This window comes from Aspergillus heteromorphus (genome assembly GCF_003184545.1).
Source record: "Aspergillus heteromorphus CBS 117.55 chromosome Unknown BO70scaffold_34, whole genome shotgun sequence".
NCBI lineage: Eukaryota > Fungi > Ascomycota > Eurotiomycetes > Eurotiales > Aspergillaceae > Aspergillus > Aspergillus heteromorphus.
Window position 1 is genome coordinate 250,183 of NW_020290439.1, and position 24,520 is coordinate 274,702.

At 54.7% G+C, this 24,520-nt stretch overlaps 10 protein-coding genes and 3 non-coding genes across 13 annotated transcripts; 8 read left to right on the forward strand and 5 right to left on the reverse strand.

The window, feature by feature from the left end:
• The first annotated feature begins 1,191 nt into the window (after positions 1-1,191).
• On the forward strand, positions 1,192-1,264 carry BO70DRAFT_t279. The gene has a single exon. It is a non-coding gene; the product is annotated as a tRNA-Thr (tRNA).
• An 883-nt stretch (positions 1,265-2,147) lies between these two features.
• Positions 2,148-2,220, forward strand: BO70DRAFT_t280. Its single transcript has one exon. It is a non-coding gene; the product is annotated as a tRNA-Thr (tRNA).
• Positions 2,221-2,294: 74 nt separating this feature from the next.
• BO70DRAFT_t281 lies at positions 2,295-2,367 on the forward strand. Its single transcript has one exon. It is a non-coding gene; the product is annotated as a tRNA-Thr (tRNA).
• Positions 2,368-3,051: 684 nt separating this feature from the next.
• BO70DRAFT_150302 (uncharacterized protein) lies at positions 3,052-3,988 on the forward strand. Its single transcript, XM_025538199.1, has 4 exons — positions 3,052-3,085; positions 3,150-3,266; positions 3,471-3,551; positions 3,624-3,988. The coding sequence occupies exons 2-4, from the start codon at positions 3,247-3,249 to the stop codon at positions 3,847-3,849; spliced, it is 327 nt and encodes a 108-aa protein (XP_025395485.1). The 5' UTR covers positions 3,052-3,085; positions 3,150-3,246; the 3' UTR covers positions 3,850-3,988.
• A 138-nt stretch (positions 3,989-4,126) lies between these two features.
• Positions 4,127-4,882, forward strand: BO70DRAFT_356014 (uncharacterized protein; the record flags this gene model as incomplete). The annotated part of the gene is made up of 1 exon (XM_025541917.1): positions 4,127-4,882. The coding sequence occupies one exon, from the start codon at positions 4,127-4,129 to the stop codon at positions 4,880-4,882; it is 756 nt and encodes a 251-aa protein (XP_025395486.1).
• Positions 4,883-5,222: 340 nt separating this feature from the next.
• Positions 5,223-8,373, reverse strand: cdc48 (AAA family ATPase CDC48). Its single transcript, XM_025544200.1, has 6 exons — positions 8,099-8,373; positions 8,006-8,033; positions 7,878-7,933; positions 7,574-7,823; positions 5,986-7,477; positions 5,223-5,935 (listed from the first exon to the last, which is right to left on the reverse strand). The coding sequence occupies exons 1-6, from the start codon at positions 8,146-8,148 to the stop codon at positions 5,349-5,351; spliced, it is 2,463 nt and encodes an 820-aa protein (XP_025395487.1). The 5' UTR covers positions 8,149-8,373; the 3' UTR covers positions 5,223-5,348.
• A 928-nt stretch (positions 8,374-9,301) lies between these two features.
• BO70DRAFT_150377 (gamma-glutamylcyclotransferase family protein) lies at positions 9,302-10,428 on the forward strand. The gene has a single exon (XM_025538200.1). The coding sequence runs from the start codon at positions 9,485-9,487 to the stop codon at positions 10,067-10,069; it is 585 nt and encodes a 194-aa protein (XP_025395488.1). The 5' UTR covers positions 9,302-9,484; the 3' UTR covers positions 10,070-10,428.
• A 17-nt stretch (positions 10,429-10,445) lies between these two features.
• On the reverse strand, positions 10,446-11,874 carry BO70DRAFT_390220 (uncharacterized protein). Its single transcript, XM_025546136.1, has 3 exons — positions 11,394-11,874; positions 11,128-11,330; positions 10,446-11,041 (listed from the first exon to the last, which is right to left on the reverse strand). The coding sequence occupies exons 1-3, from the start codon at positions 11,618-11,620 to the stop codon at positions 10,575-10,577; spliced, it is 897 nt and encodes a 298-aa protein (XP_025395489.1). The 5' UTR covers positions 11,621-11,874; the 3' UTR covers positions 10,446-10,574.
• Positions 11,875-12,071: 197 nt separating this feature from the next.
• On the reverse strand, positions 12,072-14,589 carry BO70DRAFT_382661 (uncharacterized protein; the record flags this gene model as incomplete). Its single annotated transcript, XM_025545549.1, has 1 exon — positions 12,072-14,589. The coding sequence occupies one exon, from the start codon at positions 14,587-14,589 to the stop codon at positions 12,256-12,258; it is 2,334 nt and encodes a 777-aa protein (XP_025395490.1). The 3' UTR covers positions 12,072-12,255.
• A 1,402-nt stretch (positions 14,590-15,991) lies between these two features.
• Positions 15,992-17,198, forward strand: BO70DRAFT_322947 (Mpv17/PMP22 family protein). The gene is made up of 4 exons (XM_025540568.1): positions 15,992-16,115; positions 16,183-16,458; positions 16,532-16,798; positions 16,865-17,198. The coding sequence occupies exons 1-4, from the start codon at positions 16,011-16,013 to the stop codon at positions 16,919-16,921; spliced, it is 705 nt and encodes a 234-aa protein (XP_025395491.1). The 5' UTR covers positions 15,992-16,010; the 3' UTR covers positions 16,922-17,198.
• Positions 17,101-19,801, reverse strand: BO70DRAFT_432628 (DCN1 family protein; the record flags this gene model as incomplete). Its single annotated transcript, XM_025548339.1, has 6 exons — positions 19,504-19,801; positions 19,350-19,393; positions 18,570-18,640; positions 18,244-18,418; positions 17,787-18,136; positions 17,101-17,162 (listed from the first exon to the last, which is right to left on the reverse strand). The coding sequence occupies exons 1-6, from the start codon at positions 19,585-19,587 to the stop codon at positions 17,101-17,103; spliced, it is 786 nt and encodes a 261-aa protein (XP_025395492.1). The 5' UTR covers positions 19,588-19,801.
• A 323-nt stretch (positions 19,802-20,124) lies between these two features.
• On the reverse strand, positions 20,125-21,165 carry BO70DRAFT_365953 (ribosome biosynthesis protein NIP7). The gene is made up of 4 exons (XM_025544201.1): positions 21,095-21,165; positions 20,564-20,985; positions 20,410-20,511; positions 20,125-20,356 (listed from the first exon to the last, which is right to left on the reverse strand). The coding sequence occupies exons 1-4, from the start codon at positions 21,111-21,113 to the stop codon at positions 20,333-20,335; spliced, it is 567 nt and encodes a 188-aa protein (XP_025395493.1). The 5' UTR covers positions 21,114-21,165; the 3' UTR covers positions 20,125-20,332.
• A 116-nt stretch (positions 21,166-21,281) lies between these two features.
• BO70DRAFT_150487 (nuclear export protein Noc3) lies at positions 21,282-23,598 on the forward strand. Its single transcript, XM_025538201.1, has one exon. It carries the CDS (start codon positions 21,371-21,373, stop codon positions 23,432-23,434), a length of 2,064 nt encoding a protein of 687 aa, XP_025395494.1. The 5' UTR covers positions 21,282-21,370; the 3' UTR covers positions 23,435-23,598.
• Positions 23,599-24,520: the final 922 nt, after the last annotated feature.

Consider the following 24,520-nt stretch of genomic DNA (forward strand, 5'->3'; position numbering starts at 1 on the left):
GTGGTCGTGGAACTTTATCTCCCCTCGATATCACGAGACTCGATAGTGATAGATAGATACCTAGATCGATAGTAGATACTAGGCCTGGTGGATGCGCATTACGTGTGATCGAGGACGAGCGTCCTGTACGCCCCAGTAGTTAATGGTTAATCAATAACACCCTTGACTAGTCAGTCTGGAGTGACGTATATACTCCTAATTTCCACCGGGCTGAGGGAAGGAGATCCACGATGTCAACGGCCGAGTTGGAGATTTCAGCACCGAGTTTTCCCCATTGCACCATATACCACCATCCTGGATCGTCGCGAGTAGTTACTCCGTGCGGTAGACCTGTCGATGATCTGAAGCTGTAGCTACCGCGCCGTTGGACATTTCAATCTAAGAAGCTTTTCCCGGACAAAGCAGGGTTGACCCGTGACACGGACAGACTTGTAGTATCTATCTAGCACTCCCCGCCTCAACTTACCAGCTTGGATCAATACATCTAACCCTCACATTCCCCCATACTGTACGGAGTACGGAGTACTCAAAAAGCGCATCTTATCAAAGCACCGGCCCATCCATCCCTTGCAACTGCACGACCACCCAGCCATCTGCATCTGCATCTGTATCTGTATCCCTCGAGTCTGGTCGGGCTGTCACACACCCATCCCTGGCACGCATGAGCGCCCTTACACGAACATGTGGCTGAGCGGCGTGCCAGCCTTCCGCGCCAACGAGATACTATCCCGTCCTATCCTGTCTGCTGCTGGCTGCTCCTGCGCATCCACTGACCGACATACAGATCTCCGGATATAGCACAGCTCCTTGATAACGGCGAATTAGTGGTCGGGTAGACTAGTGTTCGTTCCCACTTGAGCGCTTGCTTTCTGCCGGATTAAGATGGGTGTGGGTACTAGGTAGATAGATAGGTGTGTTGGATGGTTGGATCTAAGGGATAAATTTAGTAGAGGTGTGATGGTTTTTTTTTTTTTTTTTTTTTTTTTTTTTTTTTTTTTTTTTTTTTTTTCGTGTCTACTGTAGGGTGATTCCGACGAGGTTGTTGGATGTTTCGGTTGTTGGGTCTGGTTGAAATGAAGGTTGCTTGCTTGTTTGATTTGTTTGGATGGCAGGGAAGGGAACGAACGCATGTGGAAAAAGCACGTGGCTGGCAGGATATAATCTCTGGGTTTACAGTAGCTCACATCAACTGCTCTTATGGCTCAGTTGGTAGAGCGCATGACTAGTAATCATGAGGTCCGCGGTTCGAATCCGCGTGAGAGCATTTCCTTTTTGTTTTTGTTCGAGTCCTTATATCTATCTATCTACCTATACCTATCTTTTGATGTGGCGAGCTATACTAGAGATCCCTGCTGTCCTGTGTGCTGTGCTACTCTTTTTGTCCAATCAAGAAACACGGTTTGTTTCCGACGGAAAGCATCATCATGATGATGTACTGCGTACCTGAGGGAATTACCTTGTTCAGCAGAGCACGGCACGCTACTCACTTCTTTTATCCGCGTCCGCTATCTACTCCGTACTACGTGCGCATATTTCGGAATCTACACACCGAGTACAATCAATATCAACTACCTGGATCGCTAGGATCTCTCTCCCTTTTGTTTACTTCCAAGCCAATAGGCAGAAATAAGCGCGTGTCGTTGAGTGGGACTGACGTACATACATGATACATTGTCACAGCTCTTGGCAATGCTCCTTTGTTTCTTCCTCTTGTGGTTTTTGGACGCTGATCATTGTTACGGCGCCTTGAGGTTCCACTGTCATCATAATTTGCCTCGTAGCTTGAAATGAGTTGTTGTCTGATGGTTTGGTGGCTAGAGTCGCTCTTTTGCCTTGATTTGTTGAATATTGCTCCAACCATACAGTGTGGTAGCAGGAAATATATACCAACCAGGCCTGTAAACTCCTAGGGCAACGAGACGAGAAAGCCCTACAATACTTATAGAATCCACGACCCAGGATAATCGGAAAATGGATCACCAGTTACTCTCAGACTGCATAATTATATCCAGATCAAACAGACCCAATTGGTCAGCCAACCCAACCGCGAAGACATGCATGGGTGCCTTATCCGGGCAACACAGAGATACCTTAGTAACAGTCTTGCAGGATCATAACGCACTAATTACGCAGCCAATTCCATACCAGCTCGCATGGCTCAGTTGGTAGAGCGCATGACTAGTAATCATGAGGTCCTCGGTTCGAATCCGAGTGTGAGCATCAACTTTTTACCATTTGCTGTATGCCCTTAGTCACTGAATATAAATCCAACCTCTCAAAATATTGACCAATCAGCTCGCATGGCTCAGTTGGTAGAGCGCATGACTAGTAATCATGAGGTCCGCGGTTCGAATCCGCGTGTGAGCATGAAGTTGATTTTTGCTCCTTGAATAGCTATATATCTATTTCCCTATACCTAGAGAGGAAAGACCTACCACCTGCGTTGGTTGGACTGCAATGATTGGCCCAATCCGCCTGCCTCTCTTGGCGCATCACCCAAGGTGTCACGGTAACTGTAACAAACAGCCCTGTGGCATGGCATTGGCATGGCATGGATGGCAGCGCTATTTTATTTTTTAAAAACCAGGACACGTACACTATCCTATGCCTTCCCTCACCCCAGCACCCACAATTTCTGTAAGACATGAACATTCTCTCCATGTATACAGCCCGACCGAAATGCAGCCAAGTCAATCATTCTGCACTGCAGCGCTGCAGTGGAGCCATACACAGCTACTGGTGTGGTGCATTGTATTGTATGTATGTAACCCACTCCGGCGCAATGATTGCCTCTTGGTCCATTCGAAGCGCCAGCTGCGTGCTATTAATATCAGGTGCCTGGCGCGGCGCTTCTGGACGAGCCCTGGTCAGAATATCCGGCGTGTGCCGACCGTCGAGATGGGCTAATAGGAGTCAGTGAGTGGAGTGGTTTGATTGCGCGTGGATGGGAGGTATAGTGTAGGCGCATTCATGATACCCTCCTTCTTATACCCACCCACCCATCTTTGGTATATAGGGTTGATGCTATACACCCAAACATTACTATAATATTATAGGCTCTATGTGTCCACTGCCTCAATATCAGATAATTAGACCCCGAATAATCCACCTACCTATAATCATGCTATTAACGGTGTTATTAGATCCACAGTCTACTCCGTACATACATCCCTGAATGAAGGATGCGACCACCACCCATTCAATATTATTTATTATCCAGCCTAATCAACACCAATTCAATTCTTAATGGATACAAAATCAATTAAGTAATCCAGTCCAATTGAATTACAAGTTCTATCCCCTCCCCTTAACCCCCCCCCCCCCATCCAACCGCACCGGTCCTTATCGGCGGTTCCTGCGCAGACTCCGTCCGCCCAGACCAGCCTCTCTCCTCTCTCTTCTCTTCCACTTCCCCAGACTCCGACCCAGACTAACCAAACCAAACCAACCAACATTTTCGCCCCAACCAGACCAGCTCTCCCCTCCTCCCTCCCTCACCCTGCCAGCACCCCGAATCTATCACCAGACCCCACACCCCAGACTCCGACCAGGTAAGTCCACCGCTCACTCGAACCCTCGCGCAAGCAAGCGAGAAGCTAACCGCCGCGATCGATCGCATCCAGCCAAGCCAGTCAGTCTGTCGACACACCACACCACATCACTGCCCACCTACCACGGGGATTACCAGGCCCTGCAGGGTCCAGACGAAGCGTCGCTCGCGTACCCGATATACAGAGTCGGACTCGGACCCAGACTCAGTCAGACTCGGACTCGGAGGCGGATATTGATATCATACGCGTACTGCATACATTACCTGCGACTTTGCGCGGGGGGCAGAAGCAGAAGTAGGAGCGCGACAGACGACGGACGACGGACGACAAAGGAGTTTATCGCTTTCGCATAGGTGCCTCCTACCTACCTACCTACACCTACCCATCTACCCATTGCGTATAATCCGCGACATACGTAGTGTCTACCTACGTACCTCCAACCTCCAACCTCCAACCTACAACCCCGACCGACCATACAATCCCCCCTACAACCCACACTTCCCACCCTACGCACAGCATACACACAGCGTACACCATCCGACCACGCAACCACGCAACCAAACCACCACCCCAAAATGCCCTCGTCCCCCAAACCCCCCAGCACAACGCACCCCACCACCACCACCAACACCAACACCACCACCACGACCCCCACGCCCACCCCGCTGGAATCCGACCTCCTCACCCACCTAACCGCGACCCCTGCCCTGGACGACCTACACACAACTCTCCTCTCAAGCCTACAACGGCTCGGCTGGACAGAAAAGATCCGACGTCTCGCGCAAGAGCTCCTTCGCGGGGGACGATGCGAGCGGTTCGAGGACGTGTTCGATGCGGTGGTTGCGTCGGCGGAGGGGAGGGGACATCCGTTTCTTACTTCTTCGAATGGCCATGCCAATACTAGCACCGACGCCAACAATCATAATAATGATAACGATCATGATCGTGATCATGATAATGGTGGGGAGGATGGGGATGGGAATGGGAGTGGGAGTGGGGATAATACAGCAGCGGGTATTGGGGCCGGGGATGAGGACGTACGCATCCCGCAGGTGGTGGTGGAACAAGGAGTGCGGGCGATCAAGGAGGTGTTGAGGGAGGTGGTTGTTCTGGAGGTGGAGGATGAGGGGGATATTTTGGCGGAGGAGGGACATGGGAATCATACTGGAGGGAAGGAGGAGGGGGGTGGTGGTGGTGGTGGTGAGAAGGATAAAGATAAAGATAGAGAAAAGGACAAGAAGGAGGAGAAGGAGAAGGAGAAAGGGACTGGGAAGTCGGGGAGCACGGCCAGTCCCGGGGTGAAGAAGAAGGTGAAGGCGAAGGGGAAGTAGGTGGTGCTCTCTCTCTCTCTTCTCCCTTCTCTCTTTCTGTGCGTTGGAGGGGAGGAAGGGAGGGAGGGGGTTTGCTTATGGCATGGCGTGGCGTTGAGGTATCGTGTCAGATTGGAGTTTGGTGTGCCTTTTTTTTTTTTATAATATCTTCTCTACCTTGATACCAGCTATGGGGGGTTTGTATAACAGTTATAACAGTAAGTAATGCACGACAGTTAATGTCTGGTATGATCTTTGCACAATAGTTAGTATGTACGTATGCACGTATGCACGTCTAATGGCTGCTATACTCGGGTCAGAGTTTACTGTCTACAAGTACACCATTCTGAACTACTACAAGTGCAACATTCTTAACTATTATGGCATTGTATGCAATCTCATCAAAAGAAATAAACCAAGGCGGATCCGAGCCATCTCCCGCGTAAACCCGCTGCTTCTAGCTCATAGATAACTGAAAACGTAAGACCTAGTCGTAGAGGCTGTCGTCATTGCCGGCCTCGCCGAACGTGTTGTTGTCCGTGACCTCGCCCGCCGACGGGAACCGGAAGAAGCTGCTGCCGCCCGAGTTCTTCAGGCTCTGCGCAAACGCCTCGTACCGGCGGATCTCCACGTCGCTGACTGACCGTCTGGCCGACTTCATCGCCTCCTCGAAGTGCGCCCGAGTCAGCTCCGGCACCGGGTCCTCCTCGTCGACCTCCTCGTCGTCCATCTTGACATCCTCGCCCTGTGCCTCGCGCGCCTTCGTGCGCTCAATGTCCGCGCTGATGGACTGCTTGATCGCGAGCTTGACCGCGCGCTGGGTGACAAAGCCCAGATCGGCACCGGAGAACCCGTGGGTCTTGCTGGCGATGAAGGGGATGTCGACGTCGGACGCCACGGGCGTCTTGCGCAGCTGCGCCTTGAGGATACCCTCACGGGACGCCTGGTCGGGCAGGGGAACGTAGACCAGGGTGTCGAGACGGCCGGGACGGACCAGGGCGGCATCGAGCTGCTCGGGTCTGTTGGTCGCACCGATGACGAAGACGTTCTTCTTGGAGGTCATACCGTCCATTTCTAAATTGATTAGCCACTGCCACAGGAAACACCGCGAGAAAAAAACTTACCGGTCAGGAGCTGGTTGACAACACGGTCAGAAGCACCGCCAGCATCGCCGACAGAGCCGCCACGGGACTTGGCGATCGAATCCAGCTCATCCAGGAACACAACGCAAGGGGCCGCGGCACGGGCCTTGTCGAAGATATCACGGATGTTGCTCTCGGACTCACCGAACCACATGCTCAGCAGCTCAGGTCCCTTGACCGAAATGAAGTTGGCCGCACACTCGTTGGCCACAGCCTTCGCAAGCATCGTCTTACCAGTACCAGGAGGACCGTAGAACAGAACACCACGGGAGGGAGAGAGACCAAACTTCTGGAACTTCTCGGGGTGGTCGACAGGGTACTGCACACTCTCGATGAGCTCGCGCTTGACCTCCTCCAGACCACCAATGTCCTCCCAGCGGACGTTGGGCACCTCGACGACGGCAACCTCGCGCAGGGCGGAGGGGTTGGACACGCCCAGGGCGTAGCGGAAGTTTTCCATGGTCACACCCAGGGAGTCTAGGACCTCCGCGTCGATGGTGTCCTCGTCGAGATCGATCAGGTCCATCTTCTCACGGATCTGCTGCATGGCAGCCTCCGAGCAGAGAGACGCCAGATCGGAACCGACGTAACCGTGGGTCTCGGCGGCAATGGTCTCCAGGTCGACGTCCTCGCCCAGCTTCATGTTCTTGGTGTGGATGGACAGGATCTCCAGACGGCCGGTGGGGTCGGGGATACCGATGTCGACCTCACGATCGAAACGGCCGAAACGGCGGAGGGCAGGGTCGATCGAGTTGGGACGGTTGGTGGCGGCCATGACGACGACGTTGGAGCGGGCCTTCATGCCGTCCATCAGGGTCAGGAGCTGAGACACGACACGGCGCTCGACCTCTCCGTTGGTCTTCTCACGCTTGGGGGCGATGGAGTCGATCTCGTCGATGAAGATAATGGCGGGAGAGTTCTTCTCGGCTTCCTCGAAGGCCTTGCGGAGGTTGGACTCGGACTCACCGGCCATCTTGGACATGATCTCGGGACCGTTGATCAGGAAGAAGAAGGCGCCGGTCTCGTTGGCCACGGCACGAGCCATCAGGGTCTTACCGGTACCGGGGGGGCCGTACATGAGGATACCACGAGGGGGCTTGATACCGATGGACTTGAACAGCTGGGGGTGACGCAGGGGCAGCTCGACCAATTCACGGATCTGGGCCATCTGCTTGCGGCAGCCACCAATGTCATCGTATCCAACCTCGTTGAGGTTGCCCTCTTCATCCTCGCGCTGGATCGGCTCACCCTCGCAGTGGATGACAGTATCTTGGGCGACGATACCGTACTCTGGGGGATCCACCTCGACGACCTTGAACTCGACCTGTCTCATACCACCTCGTACTGTGAACAGGTCTCCCTGTCTGACGGGTCTGTAGGCTTCGCGGAAGTAGGGGGCGAGGAAGACGTCGAAGAGGGAGCCGGTCAGGCCCTCGACGGTGTCGGCGATGGGGAGGACAGCAATACGCTTGGCCTGTAAGAGCGGTTAGTTAGACATGAACGAGCCAGACATGAAGTGAACCAGACACAGCCAAACCAGATACAAGTGGGGGACATGACGCAAACTTACATATTTGATATCGGGGCAAGGGTGGACGGTGATCATATCGCCGTGCTTGACACGGAGGTTGTGCCTGACAACACGGTTGATGCGGGCGCTGCCATCATCGAGATCATCGTCGGCCAGGACAATCAGAACGGTGTCCTTGCGCTTCTTGCCCTTGACAAGGACGGTGTCACCGCGGAACAGCTGCAGAGCGTCCATTGTGTTGTTGGAGAGGGCGATGACGGAGTTGTCATCGTTGACGGCGTCGGTGACGCTAGAAGATGTCAGTCCCGGGTCCCCGCACGAATAGCAACGCTGTCTATCTTACATCAACGAGTTGATCTTCTTCTTCTTCTTGAGAATAGCGGTGGAGGTATCGAGCTCCTGGAGGCAGAAACGTGTCAGTATCGCTGAAGGACCTTGGGGGTCTGGGGTGTACGGATGGGCGTGGGCTACCTCTTTCTTCTCGGCGCCGGAGGCGTCACTGTGCGGATAAAGAGATTAGCACCAGGGACTCGGAATCAGAAAAACCGCCAGATGCAGACATACTTGAGGTTCACCCTCTTCTTCTCGTGGGAGTGGTCGGGTTCGGCGCTCATCTTGACGGGTGATGGATCCGGCGCGTAAAGCAACGTAGGCACTCAGGAACGTATGCAGGAACGGTGTCGCTGGAGTGGGAACTGGGCAGCTCTGCGACAGGGACGGGGGTCAAAAGGTCGGAAAAGGGAGCAGGAAACGGAGAAACAAATCCCACCAGACTGAAGACGATGCCTGAGGGACGGAATAGATTTGGTGGGGGGGGGGAGATGGGGGAGAGAGAGTGGGGAGAGTTGGAAGTGAGAGCGGAGGATGGCGAGAGAGAGCTCCGTTAAGAGGTTAAGAGGTGACGATAGTGCCAGGCCCTGCCGTGGCTGATGACTTAAGCTGTTGCAGATGCTGCCGCCCGCCACCGCCCGCGGACAGAAGCCCATGGAAGCCGGTCGTCCCCACTGTTTACATTATCATTGTAACCAGTAGTTAACCATCTTGCCTATTTGCTGCTGCTGCTGATGATTTACTTCGTCCCACCCGGAATGCCCTCCCTACGGCCCTGCTTTATAAGCTTCGACTCCTGCCAGGATTGAACCATGCCTGGCGGTTTGTTCCCTGGGTGGGCTGGAGACGAGACTCCCCATCCAGCATACTTAGCGTCGGCCTGGCGCCCGTCGCTGCGCCGCCCGTTGGTGCCTCAGGCTGCTACTCCAGCCTACCGTCATCATTCATGACTACTACTGCCTACTGCCTACTGCTACTGACCTGCGACAACCTACATAGGTACGTAGCAGCTCAGGCAGCCATGGCGCTAGGCTGCTTTCACCCCCAGGGCATTTCCGCTGCACTGAGCCGCCTGGGGGGACTGCCTTGTCAGACGCTTCTTTATACGGCTCGTCCAGTAGTAGACATGACATGCTTCACAGCAAAGCCTTGTGGCTGCGGTCAATACCGCCAGCAGCAGCAGCTGGTGGTCAGGGCGTTGCCATTGTGCAGTGGGTTGCGGCGTGGTTTTGGTACTCAGCGAGTGAGATCATAGAGTGGTATAAATATGCCATCATCATCATCATGACTCTATAATGATTTGTGCAGCTACATCATCATCACCTACATGCCTCCTTTTTTCTCAAACCCACATTAACATCACAGATACCGAAAATATCGCAGTTTAATATCTTCATCTTACGCTCTTTTTGCCCCTCTCCAAAAAAGCTACAACATCTCACTTCACCGGGGTCTCTACCCCAGAGTACCCACTCACTCAGTACCAGTACCAGTACCACTCGTTTGATTCTGTGTCCTGGTACCCAGGGGTAGTCGCTCCTTCCCTCAGAAACAGTCCACCAGTCTGAGTCCAGTCCAGTCCAGTCCAGTCCAATCAGCCCAGTGACTTGACCATCCACCATGGACCCCCAACCCCACTATCCCATGGACTACCTCTGCGCCCTACACCACACCCCAACGCCCACAACCCTCAATACCCTCCTCAACGCAACGACCAGCCCCCCGCGCTTCGTCTACGGGGTCCTGAAGCTCCCCACAGCCCTCAAATACATCCTGGACGAGCCGCAATCCACCGACATGGTTTCGCGCATGACCCGCGCAACTCTGGCAGGCTACAAGCTCTACCTGCCCAGTCCGCACGACCCACCCGTCATGCTCCCGTCCAGGGACCCGGGGGACGCGGTGGAGGGGATGCTGATCTTCGGACTGAACGAGGAGCAGCGGAATGTGATTTATGAGTTTGAGGCGGGGCTGATGGAGTTGGTGGGTGTGAAGGTGCGGGTGGAGGTGTTCGAGGGGGTGGAGGAGGATGTGGTGACGAGGAGCGAGAGGGAGGTGGATGCCGGGGCGTTTGCTTGGAAGGATGGGGCCTGCGAGGAGGGCTTGGTGCCTGTGGTGGGGACGAATTGGGAGGTCGATGAGTTTGTGGCCGGGGCGTTTTATGAGAATATGCGTCGGGCTCAGATGGCGAGGTTGTTGGAGTAGGTGAGGCGATGAGGAGCTGTGGGAGATGTTGGGGGGAAACGGGGTTGATGGGTTGCTGGTGAGGTTGCTGGATCTCCAATGCGGATTGGACGGGGTGTTTGGAGGCGGGAGAGGAGATCTACGGATTGATATCCATATGTACTATATTGCTTTGGCTTTTGGCTTATTGCTTACAAGATACCTAGAATAGCGAGCGAATACACCGCGAGATCAGACACGAACCGGTTCAAGTAGATGTAGGTTCTGTAGATCTACTATATCCAGTAGATCTATATCCGGTAGATCTATATCCAGTAGATCTATATTCCAGGCAGATCTATCCAACCCTGCCACCATCCACCACCACCCACCATCCCCCAAACAAAAAAAAAAAAAACGAACGCTCAAACAAAAACAATCCCAACAACCCCCCCATCAAACAAACTCAACCAGCCACCCACCCAGCCAGATCAAACGAAACCAGATCATAAGATACACAAGATCCCAGCAGATGTACTTACTATCCCTACACGGCCGTCCTCGCCCACGAATCCCCAAAGTCCCACGCGCCGGCCATAAAACTAACCAAACCGGTCAAATGCTCCGGAAACCCAATACCCTTCTCAAAGCACCAATGGAGACACAACGGCGCCCAGCAGAGATTATTCACCAGACTCTTTCTCCACGCGCGGATCTCCTTCCTCTTCTCTTCCTCCTCTTCTGAATCTGCCTCTGCCTTATCCCCAGCCCCAGCCCCACCCCCAAACCTCCTCCCATACAAAACCCTCCCCCTCCACAACACCCCAAACTGCAAAACAATATGTCCCAACCAAGCCCTCGTACTCCAGATATACCAAGCATCCACGCCCCCCCAACGCTGGATCCACCTCTTCGAGACGACACCCTTACTCGCCAAGAACGCGACGTTCTCGAGCGCCTGGTAGACCACGTTGGCGAGGACCTGCAGCAGCGTCAGGATGTAGATTGTGCGGTCTGCCGGGGGGTGTTTCAGGGTCGAGGAGCCCCAGGTCCATAGGGGGACGAGGTCGAGTAGGCGCAGGGTGAAGCGGGTTTCGGACATGAGGGAGGAGAGGGAGAGGAGGGGGGATGAAGGGGAGGTGGGGGTTTTGAGGAGGAGGAGGAGGGGGAGGGGGAGGGGGAGCGGCGCAGGCGCGCGAGAAGGGCCAGCCATGGGGCGGAGACGAGGATGTGGTGTAGGACGTGGGCGAGGTAGCCGGTTATGGCGAAGACGCGTTCTTGGCCGGTGGAGGTGGATGTGAGTCTGTTTGGGAATTTGTTAGTGAGGTGTTGTGTTTGGAGGAGGAGAAGGAGGAGGGGGACATACTTGGCTACACGCCCGACTGTAAAGTCCGCTGCTCGTAGCGCTGCCAGCAGCCTGTGTCGAGCGTTGGTACTGAGGGGTGAGGATCTCGGCGATTTCGGTGTCGGTGATGGTGATGCTGGGTCCCCCGCAGGACTCACCGGGTTCCCCTCACCGAGCTTGTCGCTGTCGGGCTCAGCAGCGACAGCAACGTGCGCAGAGACGTCAGGGGAGCGTTCCGGTTCCGCCATGGTGCTTTACTCCGAGAGTGATATGTAGTGTAGATACTAGATAGTTGCAAACATTCCGATGGCGGGCACGGAAAGGACGGACGGATCTTTATCAGGCGGACGGCCGGTGATCATCTGCATCTGATTAGCATCTGCTTGGCGCGAGCCGAGGTTCGGAATTGGCTCGGAATGGTGGATGCCGAGCGGAGACACGGAAGATTAGATTGATTGTTCACATTATTCGCATCACTACCGGGATTATCGACACGCTCAGTGCCCTGGGAATGTACCTCTGACAAAAAGAAAGAGAAAAAAGAAAAAGAAAAAAAAACCCGTATTAAACCGTCGTCATCATGATCATCATATCATAACAAGATGTCATCCCACCCTCACTGTGTGTGAACGAGATCCAACAAGACCGATATGTAGTAAACCCGGATCCGCCTGCCGAAAAGCATCACGAACCCGTCACCGTCACTGTCACTTTTAATTCACCGCCGCGCCATCTTCGCCTCCATCACTACTGTCATCTCCATCGCGAGGCTGTCCCCTCGTCAGTTCATAAACCCCATCCTCATCTTCATACACATCCCCATCGGTATCATACTCCTCCCCAGGCCAAGTCTCAAACACGGTGCACAGGGGAACCTTCCTCCTCACCCTCTCCCTCTCCTCCTCAGTCCTAGGGGGACGGTATTTAGGATGGCGGTAGATGCTATTTCTAGCGCGGATGTAATCGTAAGGATGGGATCGAAAGGGGGGGAGGCGACGCAGGGCTGCGCGTTGTCGGGGGGGTCTTCGGGCGCCGCTCCAGCCTGCTGGGTCAGCCAATCCGGGATGAATTGGTGCGGAGGGGGAGATGGCGCGGGAGGAGGCCGACGGAATAGTCCGGCGATGGATCCGACGAAGCTACAGTGTGACGCGAAGAATTCAGCAAGCGGCGCTAATATGTATCTGTGGATGAACCCTTGGATGGGTCCCGGGGTATCGTCACACGAACTGGAGGCTTCACTCTGGGGTGCGGAGGGAGGAAGGTACCTTCGATAATAATATTCCTCGCTCGTGGACGCTTCACCGTCGCCGCGGCTGGTGGTGGTGGTGGTGGTGGTGGAGAAGGTGTCCCCTTCATAGTATATCGGGATATACTCGCTTTGGTCGGGGGTGGGGGACTGAGAGTCCATTCCATCCTGTGAGTAGGAGCTCTTCGAGTCGGAGTCGGAGTCGGAGTCATCATTATTGTTGTCAGGTGCGTCATGGTCAAGGGGGAAGCTCTCCAATTCGTCCTGCGAGTAAGAGCTTTTTGAATCGTCGTCGTCATAATCGTAAGGCGAGGGCCAGGCTGATGAGCTACCAGGCAGATCGTGGTCAGGACAGTGAAGGCTCTCCAGCTCATACTCCGAGGCCTCGTCCGACGAGCTTGCATCCGAGTCCGAATCATATGAGCGATAGCTCATCCATTCCTCATACCAGGGCCTGGCTGGCGAACTCTCAGGCAAGTCGGGGTCAGACGGGGGAAAAACCTCACGCTCATCCAGTGAAGACCCGGACGACGGACTCTCAGGCAGGTCGGGGGGTTGGAAACTCTCTAGTTCGGTGTGTGAGGCCCCGACCGACGAGCTCGCAGGCAGTGCAGGGGGGTGAGAGATCTGACTCTCATTCTGTGAGGATTCGGATGACGAAGTAGCAGGCGAATCGGGGGATCCAGAGCTCTTGCACTCATCCTGCGAGGGCCCGGCAGACGAGGTTTCAGGCAAGTCAGGAGGCTGAAAGCTCTCCAGTTCGATATGCGAAGCCCCGACAAACGAACTAGCAGGCGGATCAGGGGTCTGGGAGCTCTTGTGTTCCCCATCACCACGCGAGGGCTCGACGGATGGACCAGACAAATCAGAGCCAAGGGACTCAGAGCTCTTGCCTTCTTCCTGCGACGGCTCTTCCGACGAACCCGCATCCAGACCAGGGGGATGAGAAGACCTCCACTCCTCCTGGGTGACGGGAGAAGACTGAACAGGCGAGGGCGGAGTGTCAATGCACGATTCATTCACCGAGGGAGATGGCTCGACAGACGAAGGGCAAGAGTCGTCGGACGAGTCAAAAGATGGAGGATGCGAGCTAACGGATATATCAACAGGCGAGGGGGAGCCGCTATCGTAGGGATCATACGCTGGACGGGTGCCCAGGGTGCGAACAACCCTAACATCGGAAACAGACAGCTGTCGTAGGTCCCACGCAGTTGGAGCATCGACCGCCTTATCATTGAGGACCTCGTCAAGACTTGCCCAGGCCTTTTCCTGGTACCGAGAGGAACAATGATGACAAGCCCGGTAGCTGCACTGGGGTCGAGGGCCTGGTGGACAAAGCGACACGATCGAAGACTCAGTCGCGGAAGAAGCGAGAAATTCTTGGGCGATATCCTCAACAAAGTCAACCTGAGGGTTCTCGTAGTCATCCTCGTCATCTTGCTCGATCCCCTCTATGACCTCCCCAGTTTCGAACTGCGGAACCGGCATGTCGTTGTCGGCCGCGGCCACCTGCACAACTCTTTCTTTCTGGAACCGAACACTTTTCGTCTGCAAGGGAGTGTAATGGCCCGCGTCGATGGCGTTCGAGATGGCAGGACTCAGCACCGGCTCGTGGCCGGGCTCCATCTGATGCGAAAAACCAGAGTTGTCCACGTCGCAACGATAGAACCATCGCAGCGCGGGGACTCGACCACACGACTCACACGTCTCGTACTCGTCGATAGCGTACTCGCGAACCATCACATCGTGTTTGCAGTATCTCTGTCCCCGGCGGCGGGCGCTGTCCTCATCCTCTTCCCAGTACGGGTCGAACAGGGGGGCTCTGGTGTAATCCTGGTGGGCGACTAGATGGTCGGCCACTGCGGGGTCAAGATAGAAGGGGACTCTCTCACTGTACGAGGGGACGCAGTCTTCCGACGAGTCATTCTCTCCCTCCGGAGGCTGCTCAGAATTCTCCTCGTTGTCGGACATGACGGAGGACTGGCCGAGACTGCGTAGAGAAAAGGTGCTGGCACGAGAAAGACAACTCTGGACGTGATCAACGAAAACAAGGATGGGGCAATGAGGCGAGTGAGAATGACAGGACAGAGAGATCACGTCTGGCAGTTTTCCTCTTCTCATCACACGGTGCTAGGCTCGTTTTGGCGGCCACAGTGAACAGCGTCAACGCAACGGTTGTCGCCCTGTCGCCGTGGCGGCGTAACGTCATGGTGGTATCTGGGGGCAGTGGGTGGACTATGGCAAAGGAAATCCCGGTTGACTGAGTGGTTATAACCAACTGGATTGGCAAGAAAGGTACAGAAAGACCACCAAGCTGGTATTCTTAAAGTACCTTGATTTTCTACATAGTATCATGTACACGAACGGATACTTGGATAAACAGATAATTCTACCTGGGGAGTGTTAGTGGATAGATAACTGAAATCGGGGGAAATCAATCAAGATGTGCACCTTAAGAACATACCGGTGAGAGAAGCCCTTCTGCCATTCTCTGCCTGCACAGCATGCGGTGTTTAGGGCTTCCGGGCTCTCCCTTGGTGCTCCTGCCGCACAGAGGCTGTCTTCGTCGACATCTTGGCAACCATCAAGCCAACCTACTTGCATCTCTACTGTACAGTCTGATAAAAAAGAAAGAAAGAAGATAAAGACAAATACCCAGAGAAAACACTTGATATTTATACCAGCGGTCAACAAATCATATCAGACCGGTGCAGGAAATTGCCTCGCGGGCAGCCGCGTCCAGAGGGGCGGAGATGTCGGAGGTGACCGAAAGGCGGGCCGCCCGAACAGGCTATCAAACCGGCTATAAAGCAGCGATCGCCATCTGCCGGCCTCGTGTTGTTGTTCTTTCAGCTCCCTTGGCTTCAGTCAGTGCGTGCCTGGACCGGTTGTTCGTTCCGTGGATGTTAACCTATCTCTCTAGCCAGACCTGCAATTCTCGCCTCCGACCTCGGTAAGTGGTGGTGCAGTTCCCGATAGCGTCGCCGTCCCTCGCGCGGCGTAAACAAGCCAAGCTAAGCAAAGCCAAACCAACCAACCCCTGGAGGGCGCGCGGGACAGCTCATCTTGCCTGTCGTCTTCCGCATCTTCCCTCAACCCCAACCCCATATTTCCTGTCCCGATTCTCTCAATCTCACTCCTCCTCCCTCTTTTCCATCTCCACTCCACTTCTCCCCATCATTCATCCACACCACACACCACCACCACCACCACCTATCTACTTCCGTCCCATTGTGGTGTCCCCCCTCATTTCTCGCTTCGCTGACTCGGTCGCCATCTTCGCCTAGTCAACACCAATACCGTCCTTATCCTTCCGTTCGTCCTGGTTGACCCCATATTGCGCGCGCTTAACTCGCCTCCCAGCCACCACTACCACCGCAACAACCACAACCATGTCCGTCAAATTCCAAGATGAGGCCATCACCTCCATCCGCGAGGACACAAAGGAATTGGTACACAAGGTCGGCGAACGGTTGACCGGAGAAGGCTACCTCACCGTAGGTTCCACCTATACTCCCCCGGGCGTGCGGCGTCGCTGACGGAGGCCGGGGACGATGATGACAGCTCTACCTGCGCCAACTGCAGTCCAACCCGCTGCGCACGAAGATGCTGACCTCGGGTGTGCTGTCGGGGCTGCAAGAATTCCTGGCGTCGTGGATCGCGCATGATGTCAGCAAGCACGGCCACTACTTCAGCGCCCGCGTGCCCAAGATGGTGCTGTACGGAATGTTCATCAGCGCCCCGCTGGGCCACTTCCTCATCGGCATCCTGCAGCGCGTCTTCGCGGGCCGCACCAGTCTGAAGGCCAAGGTGCTGCAGATCCTCGCCAGCAACCTTCTGGTACGTCGATCGACCCGATCGAATCGTCCGTCTGAACAGACCAAACCAGGGCGCTTGTGCTAACGCGACGCAGGTCTCCCCCATCCAGAACGCCGTGTATCTGACCTCCATGGCGGTCATCGCGGGCGCGCGCACCATCCACCAGGTGCGCGCCACCGTCCGCGCCGGCTTCATGCCCGTCATGAAGGTCAGCTGGGTCACCTCGCCCATCGCGCTGGCGTTCGCCCAGAAGTTCCTCCCGGAGCACACCTGGGTGCCGTTCTTCAACATTATCGGGTTCGTCATTGGAACCTACGTCAACACGCACACCAAGAAGAAGCGTCTGGAAGCCCTCAAAAAGGTATCCATCCATCATTTATTCTCCTTTCAAAAAAAAAAAAAAAAAACAGATACTGACAAAAAACAGCGCTACGACCAGCGCCGCGGTCCCGGCAGCGAGTACGACAAGGGCGACTACCGGTAGACGATGTAAATAGACCATCCATCCCGCATACCTGACTCCCGAGCCGTGTCTGTCAGTGTCTGATCGCGATGCCGAATACCCGTTCGGGCCTGAGCCTTCCGACGTCGGAAGACACAACCGAGTCCCGACAGCCTACGACAACTATTCCCCCCCCATCCCATCTACATCCCTATGACAACCTAATTTGACCGGACATATTCGTCATCATTTAGCTCTGGCATTGAGATGAAGATATGTTTGACTGCATTTATGATGATGTGTTTTCCCGCTTTTTTTCTTCCTTTTTTTTTTTTTTTTTTTTTTTTTACTGTTCTATTTTCACCCTGAAGATCAATCCACATACTACAACCAACCACCATCACCATCACCATCACCACCACCACAACCAACCAACAAGCAGCTAACTACCCAACTACCCAACATCCCGATGGTTAATGATCAACAACTAGCCATCTCTTTGTTACCATCCTATCCCTGTCGCAATAGTATGTCGGTTCGACTCCAATAAAATATCCATATTTCTACTTTCTACACTTTTATTCCGTTCATAACCTGTACCCATAACCGTACCTCTGTAAATGCCTAGCGCAGCGCAGCACAGCACAGCATAGCACAATATCAGTAATCAGTAGAGCAAAGAATATAAATAGAAAGAAAGAAAGAAAGAAAGAAAGAAGGGCAGTCCTACCATGCATTCATCTCATCTCATCTCATCTACCTACCTACCTACCTACCCCCCTCCCCACCAAAACACAACCAGGTTAAATTACTCAACCTCCATCCCCTCCCCCTCCCCCTCCCCTTCCCCCTCCCCTCCTCTTCCCCACCCACCCCACAAACTCATCAATCACCCCGGGCCACGCACCATCCGCACTCCACCACCCAAACGCCTCATCCTCGCGGGACTTCCGCATAAACACCTCCAACTGCTCCCACAGATCCTTATTGACGGGTCTCTTGCCGCGCTCCTCCAGAAACTCAATCCACCAGTCCAGCCACGGCGTCGTCGGGGTACTCCACTGCACGCCGCCGCTGTCGGGCGTGAAGAACAGCCGCCATTGCTCGGCCGCGATCTCGAATTGCAGGTTGCGTTGCCCTTGCATCCGGCACAGTGGGAACGTGTATCGGTAGATACGCCGGAAGAGGTCCGGTTGGTTGGGGATGGAGGTGCGGAGGTGCGAGGCTTGGGTGGTCATTTTGGGGAGGGTGTCGGATCTTTTTTTTTTTTTTTTGTTAGGTATGGATTTTTTAGTTGGGGGGGGGAAGGAGGGGAATAAGGGGATGGTTGATAAGGGTAGGGGGAGCGGGAGGGAGAGACTCACCCCGTAGCTCTCCACCCGTTCAGGAACCCCTCGCGGGTGAATTCGCCCATGGATGGGGATTTGAGCAGTTCGGCGATTCCCAGACAGGTCACTTCGTCGAGCTCGACTTGGATGTCTGCGAGGTATTTCATGGCGCCTTCGATGCCGATGCCGTCTGGGTTGTCGGTGGGGGAATCTGGGGGTTGTTAGTGATGTATTATGGTGTGTTATGTTATGTGTGGGAATGGGCATGTTTGGGGGTTACGATTGGGGTTAGAAGCTATATGTATGGGTATGATGGGGGGTTGGGGGTAATGTTATATCTAGGTAAGCTGGGGGAGACGAACCTCGATAGCTGTCGAAGATCTTGTTCAGGGCGGATGTGCTGCCTCCAGCCCCTGAGGGGCTTTGGAAGTATCTGGGTTGGTTAGTGTGCTGTTTTCGGGGGTTGAAATGGGGATATAAGGTGGCGTGGGTGGTGAGTGTGATATCAGATGGGTGGTGGTTGTTGATACGCAGGCTGGACGTCTCATTGTCCGGTGTCTTTCTTCGCTCTTGTGATAGGGTCCGGGACGGTGATCAGTATGGTGGTTTGAACATAGAAGATGAGTAGACTCAAGCATGCTTGTCCAAATGCTCAAGTTCAGGATTCGTAAGAGGCTCAGCAATGGCATCATCGCCATATCGAGCCGGCTGTGGCCTGCGGAATGGCCTTTTGACCTTTGAAGTGCAAGAACACCCTGGTCGTTTATCTGCTTTGCCTTGATGAGAAGAAAATCGCACGCCACCCATGCATCCATCTCAGATAATGCAGATCTCGGGCTGTGCTTAAGATGGATGGATCCAGGTTGAGTATCGCCAAGTAGCCCGCAGAGCCGTGTGGCGAAGCTTAACGCCATATAGATAGAAACCGACCAATCGCCAGTGACCAACGAATAAGACGTACCCTGCAGACCATCCCAAGCGTAGATAGACCATCAGACAAACGAGACGTCGAGCCAACATATCAAAAAACCGAGCAACCATCTGAACCCACGAGGACATCCAGGCCCCACGACCTCGCAACAACAGACCGCAATACACATCAACAACAAAAAAAAATCTCAAACCGCATCGACAGTACTCACGCATCAATCGCCTCCTCCACATTCCATCTGGCCGCTTTCAAGAACTATATGCATGCATGCACCGTCAGCCTACCGCACCACGTGACGAGCAAAGCAGGAGAGTCCGCCACGCCTCGATCGCCCCCCGAGAATAAACAAGCAGAGCAGAGCGCACCTTTGCAGCGACGGCATCCTTGGCTTGAGTCAGGTTCACAAATTGCATTATTTGTTGCTTCTGGGCGCTAGAGTACGGCGGCATGGTGGGGGGAGAGGCTCGCCGTGGCCTGCGGGTAGAGATCCTGGGTGATGACGCGAGGGAGGAGGAGGGGCAGTCGGGGGGATGTCGAGAGGGTGGGATGTGTTGGAGGGTCGGTCATCAACCCGCTCAGAGGGAGGTGGTGTGGCGAGGCGATGAGGGCTGTTCTCCCAAATCCGGCTGATGGTTCTGGCTGCGCTGCTGGATTGAATTCTGGTGTCTGGATGGCTGGATGGGGAAACTCGAATTGCGACTCGCTGACTGAGATGCCCGTGCACGTGCCCCGCATCTCATCGCCCACCACGGCCCATGTACTGGCCATGCATGTCCCCGCGGCGGTTTCGAGGGCATTATTTTCGCCGCGGCTGGATTCACTGACGTGTAGGGATATTTTTGGTGAATTTACATTGCTCCGAGGAAAGATACGGTGTGGGACGCATGCCGCGGGCATGTTTGAGGTCGTGGTTAACGGTATAGATAGCCCATGCCTATGAGTTACGAGCAATATGGACAGACAGTCGATGAAACTCGACATTGCAGATCCTTGCAGCTATCAAGCACCAGTCATTTACAGCCAGCCCGAGCCAATGCCAGACAATATCGTACAGGGTGCAGGACATCAAATGCCGGAAGACAATTCAAACACTTTTCCAAACGAACAGACAGACGACTCCAGAACTCCTGCGAGAATCCCCCGGTATCTATGATGAAAATCCCATGTTCGATCCCGCGTATGCAAGCCCCCCTCTTAGGTCGTAAACAGAGTATCTTCCTGCGAGGAGTTAGCGACCCAACCGGCAATCTCAAGCTCCAGGCTTCACTCACGTCGCGGAGATAGTTTCCGATATCACTTTGCGAGAAGACACAGATGGCCGTGGGGTCCAGTTTCCGCGACTCGGCGCTGGAGCGGGCAGTCACTCCGAATCCCTGTTATCGATCAGCCTCTGTAACCATGCTCCGAGACCCGGATTCCTCTTACCAGGGGTGTATCGTTCATGTCCACCACCACCACACCCGCGTGCTCGGGGCAATCCTCGCTCCAGCGTCCCACATGCGCCTTCAGCACGTTTCCTCCGTACAGGAAAGGCTGCGTTCCGTTGGGCTTGATGTGCACCTTGTACCGAGCGTGGGGCGCTAGGAGATCCAGCGCGGTGATCTGGATTCTGAACTTTCCGGTCTTGGTGAACTTTCCGACGCAGGTGCCGAGCGAGAGCAGGTTGTCGCGAGGGATCGATGTGGCGAGCCCAACGAGGCCGAGCTTAACGTGGTAGACCCGCATCTGGTGCATTCTGAACACGTAGCGCTCATTGGGGTCTTCCGAGCCGGAGGGCGGCGCGATCAACTCGTTCAGTCCTCTGCCGACATAGTTGGCCAGCTTCTCGAACAGGGTACGAGTTTCCTCTATCAACGAGCAGGTCAGAACCATGCAGCTATGCGATATCACTCGCCCTGACACCGGACCCAGAGCGAGCGCGACAACAACAGCAACAACGGGAACGACAGCACAAACCTTCAGTGAGTTGACGCATCTTGGAAGTCCGCTGAGCAACAGCCTAAACCCCGGGGTGACCAAAAAGCGAGAATGCGCAGGAAACGAAGCTCCGCGGGAACAAAAAATCTAGACAAGGTGGAGCGGCCGCCCGAAGCGGTCAGGGCGGCCAGGGCCGGTCTTGGCAACGCCGCAGAAAAAAAGTTTCGGACTTTCGCATGGACTTTGCACGGGCTGCGAATCTTGTGCTTCTCGACTTGTTCCCCACCAATTCCCTCCACCACCCTCGATTTCACCATGGCGCCCGGTCGCACCACGAAAAGAAGAAGGGTCAGCCCCCCCGCCGAAGAGGACAAGGGCTCCAAGTCCGCTCGTGCCGCCCCCATTGGCGACTTCCACGACCAGGCCGCCGAATGGGACCTCGAACAGGACTACGAGCGCCGGCCGCGCAAGGTGGGCAAGAAGGACCAGGAGAGAACCAGACTGCCCATCAAGACGGACACGGGGCTGCAGAATGTGGAGGAGCCGGAGGCTGTGGAGGACGAGTCCGACAGTTTCCTGGGCACCGACGACGACGACGAGGAGATGGAGGATGCGGATTCGGATGACGAGGAAGAGGTCGAGGAAGAAAAGCCCAAGATCCCCCTCAAACTGCAAATCATCCAAGCCAAGGAAGACCTCGCGAAATACGCCACGCTGATCAACGAGGACCCCGAGGAACACCTCTCCACGCTGCGGGCCATGGCCGAGATGGTCGACAATGCGTCGCACGTCACAATCGCGAAACTCGCCATCGCCGCGCAGGCCGCCGTCTACAAGGATGTGATCCCCGGGTACAGAATCCGGCCTCTCAGCGACGAGGACATGTCCTCGAAAATCTCCAAGGAAGTGCGCAAGCTCCGGTCATTCGAGCAGACGCTGCTCTCCAACTACAAGCGCTACATCCAGAAGCTGGGGGAACTCACCAAGCCGTCTAAGAACGGGGCCCAGGTCGACGCCGGCCTGAAGAGCATTGCCATCAACTGCGCCTGCAGCCTGCTCCTGAGCGTGCCGCACTTTAACTTCCGTGCCGAACTGCTGAAGATCCTCGTCAACCGTCTTGCCCGGAGACAGGTGGATGCCGATTTCGCCAAATGCCGCGAGACAATGGAGGAGGTTTTCCAAAGGGACCAGGATGGGATCGTGTCGCTTGAGGCGGTCCGCATGCTGTCCAAGATGATGAAGGCGAAGGAATTCCGCATGCACGACAGCGTCCTCGACACCTTCCTCTACCTCCGGCTGCTGTCCGAGTTCTCCGCCAAGGCATCCAGAGACCACATCGAGCGCGAACCGGAGGAGGAGAACACCTTCGGCAAGAAGCCCAAGCAGAAGCGCGAGTTCCGCACCAAGCGGGAGCGCAAGGTGCAGAAGGAGCGCAAGATAGTCGAGAAGGACATGAAAGAAGCCGACGCCCTGGTGTCGCACGAGGAACGAGACAAGAACCAAGCCGAGACCCTGAAGCTCGTCTTCGGCATATACTTCCGGATCCTGAAGCTCCGCATCCCGGCCCTGATGGGACCCGTCCTCGAGGGTCTCGCCAAATACGCGCACCTGATCAACCAGGACTTCTTCGGCGACCTGCTGGAAGCCCTGAAGGAACTCATAGCGCACGCCGACCACGTCGAGGAGCAGGAGGGCGACGACGCCGAAGACAGCTCCAACGACGACGACGACGAGCCCGAGACAACACGAGACGCCCACCGCGAGGCGCTCCTCTGCACAGTGACAGCCTTCGCCCTCCTGGAAGGCCAAGACGCCAGCAAAGCCGCAGGCACACTACACCTGGACCTGAGTTTCTTCATCAAACACCTATACCGCTCGCTCTACACCCTCTCCATCAACCCGGACGTCGAATACAATCCGGACAAATCCCTCCGTCTCCCCGACCCCAACGCCCCCGAGGACGCCGCGATCCCGCGCTCGCGAAACAAGGTCAACTTCCAGACGCCGATGGTGCTCCTCCTCCGGTGCCTGCAATCCACCCTGCTGTCGCGCGCGCACGGCATCGCGCCGCCCGTCCGCGTCGGCAGCTTCTCCAAGCGCCTGATGACGTCCTCGCTCCAGCTGCCCGAGAAATCCGCCATCGCCACCCTCTCCCTCATGACGCAGGTCGCCAAGCACAACGCCCGCCGGATCTCCTCGCTGTGGCACAGCGAGGAGCGCAAGGGCGACGGCGTGTTCAACGCCTACGCCGCCGACATAGAAGCCACCAATGTCTTTGCCGGCACGGTGTGGGAGGGCGAGCTGCTGCGTCAGCATTATTGCCCGCAGATTCGCGATGCCGCGCTGGATATCGAGAAGATGATTTTGACGAGGAAGTAGTCCGCTTACTTACCTATTCCATATTTATTTATTCTCATTATTTTTATGGCATGTCGATCGATATACACCTACATACATGATTTGAGCGTCATGGTTGGGTTTTCTTTTTCTTTTTTTTTTTTTTTTATCTTATTTTCTTCCTACTTGCTGCTACGGCTGTTGTCCCTATAGACCGTTTCATGCCCGTAAAAAAGCACGTGAGCAACAAACATTCTTCCTCCGCAACAATCAGGTCGTCCCCCATTTTGTACATCGAAGAAAACCACTTCCTCCACAACCACAATCAACCAAGTAAGACCCTCGCTCCACCATTTGATACATCTGTACATTATTCTTGAAAGAAAGAAACCACCTTCCCACTCCATCCACCCTCCATTAAACCACTCGAAAGACCACCCACCCCTTCAGAACCCCATTTCGTACATCGCCGAATCATCATATCATCCTCCCCTACCCACACCGCCATTATGTACGTCCTGTCCTGTACATCGAAAGAAACCAATCCTCCACGTAAGTACCATCCACCATCCATCATTCATCATTCAGTCGTCAGTCATCAGTCATTCATGCTTCATCAAGAAGACACATTAGAGTCAGAGTCATCAAGCCATCAATCACTGCACCATATCGTACATCCGCACCGCACGGCAAGAGAAGAGAAGATAAGAGAAGAGAAAGAACGTCCACCGCAACTCCGCCTCCGATCCGTATCTCCGGGATTAAATCCGAGATGATGTAAAGTATCATCATCATCATCGACGCCGTCGCTATGGCTGTGCTGTTGTGGTATCATAAGATAAGAGAAGAGATGGAAGCAAGGTGAGGTAAGGTGTGCAGATAACATGAAAGTAAAGCAGGGAAAAGCAAGCAAAAACAACGAGGAGAAAAGGGAAAATAATGCCATCCGCTGCAGAAAAGCAGTAAATGAAAACAAAAACAAAGGCAAGCAAAATCAAAGAAAAGATCAGATCGTTCATCATGAACATCCATCACGGCCATAAGACCATGAGATTACCAAGTCAAAGTGAAGTCTCCAGCAGTTCACAGCTTCGATCCGAAGAGGTCCTCACCCGACACTCATAAAAG

Coding starts and splice junctions, on each gene's coding strand:
- BO70DRAFT_150302 (XM_025538199.1), top strand. CDS start 3,247: ATGGATACAAAATCAATTAA. Junction 3,267..3,470: donor ATGGATACAAAATCAATTAA/GTAATCCAGTCC, acceptor CGCCCCAACCAG/ACCAGCTCTCCCCTCCTCCC. Junction 3,552..3,623: donor ACACCCCAGACTCCGACCAG/GTAAGTCCACCG, acceptor GATCGCATCCAG/CCAAGCCAGTCAGTCTGTCG.
- cdc48 (XM_025544200.1), bottom strand. CDS start 8,148: ATGAGCGCCGAACCCGACCACTCCCACGAGAAGAAGAGGGTGAACCTC. Junction 8,034..8,098: donor AAGAAGAGGGTGAACCTCAA/GTATGTCTGCAT, acceptor TTATCCGCACAG/TGACGCCTCCGGCGCCGAGA. Junction 5,936..5,985: donor TGTCAACCAGCTCCTGACCG/GTAAGTTTTTTT, acceptor TAATCAATTTAG/AAATGGACGGTATGACCTCC.
- BO70DRAFT_150377 (XM_025538200.1), top strand. CDS start 9,485: ATGGACCCCCAACCCCACTATCCCATGGACTACCTCTGCGCCCTACAC.
- BO70DRAFT_390220 (XM_025546136.1), bottom strand. CDS start 11,620: ATGGCGGAACCGGAACGCTCCCCTGACGTCTCTGCGCACGTTGCTGTC. Junction 11,331..11,393: donor ACAGTCGGGCGTGTAGCCAA/GTATGTCCCCCT, acceptor ATTCCCAAACAG/ACTCACATCCACCTCCACCG. Junction 11,042..11,127: donor CTCTCCCTCTCCTCCCTCAT/GTCCGAAACCCG, acceptor ACCCCCCGGCAG/ACCGCACAATCTACATCCTG.
- BO70DRAFT_322947 (XM_025540568.1), top strand. CDS start 16,011: ATGTCCGTCAAATTCCAAGATGAGGCCATCACCTCCATCCGCGAGGAC. Junction 16,116..16,182: donor CCGGAGAAGGCTACCTCACC/GTAGGTTCCACC, acceptor CGATGATGACAG/CTCTACCTGCGCCAACTGCA. Junction 16,459..16,531: donor TCCTCGCCAGCAACCTTCTG/GTACGTCGATCG, acceptor AACGCGACGCAG/GTCTCCCCCATCCAGAACGC.
- BO70DRAFT_365953 (XM_025544201.1), bottom strand. Junction 20,512..20,563: donor ACATGAACGATACACCCCTG/GTAAGAGGAATC, acceptor GATCGATAACAG/GGATTCGGAGTGACTGCCCG. Junction 20,357..20,409: donor TCGGAAACTATCTCCGCGAC/GTGAGTGAAGCC, acceptor AACTCCTCGCAG/GAAGATACTCTGTTTACGAC.
- BO70DRAFT_150487 (XM_025538201.1), top strand. CDS start 21,371: ATGGCGCCCGGTCGCACCACGAAAAGAAGAAGGGTCAGCCCCCCCGCC.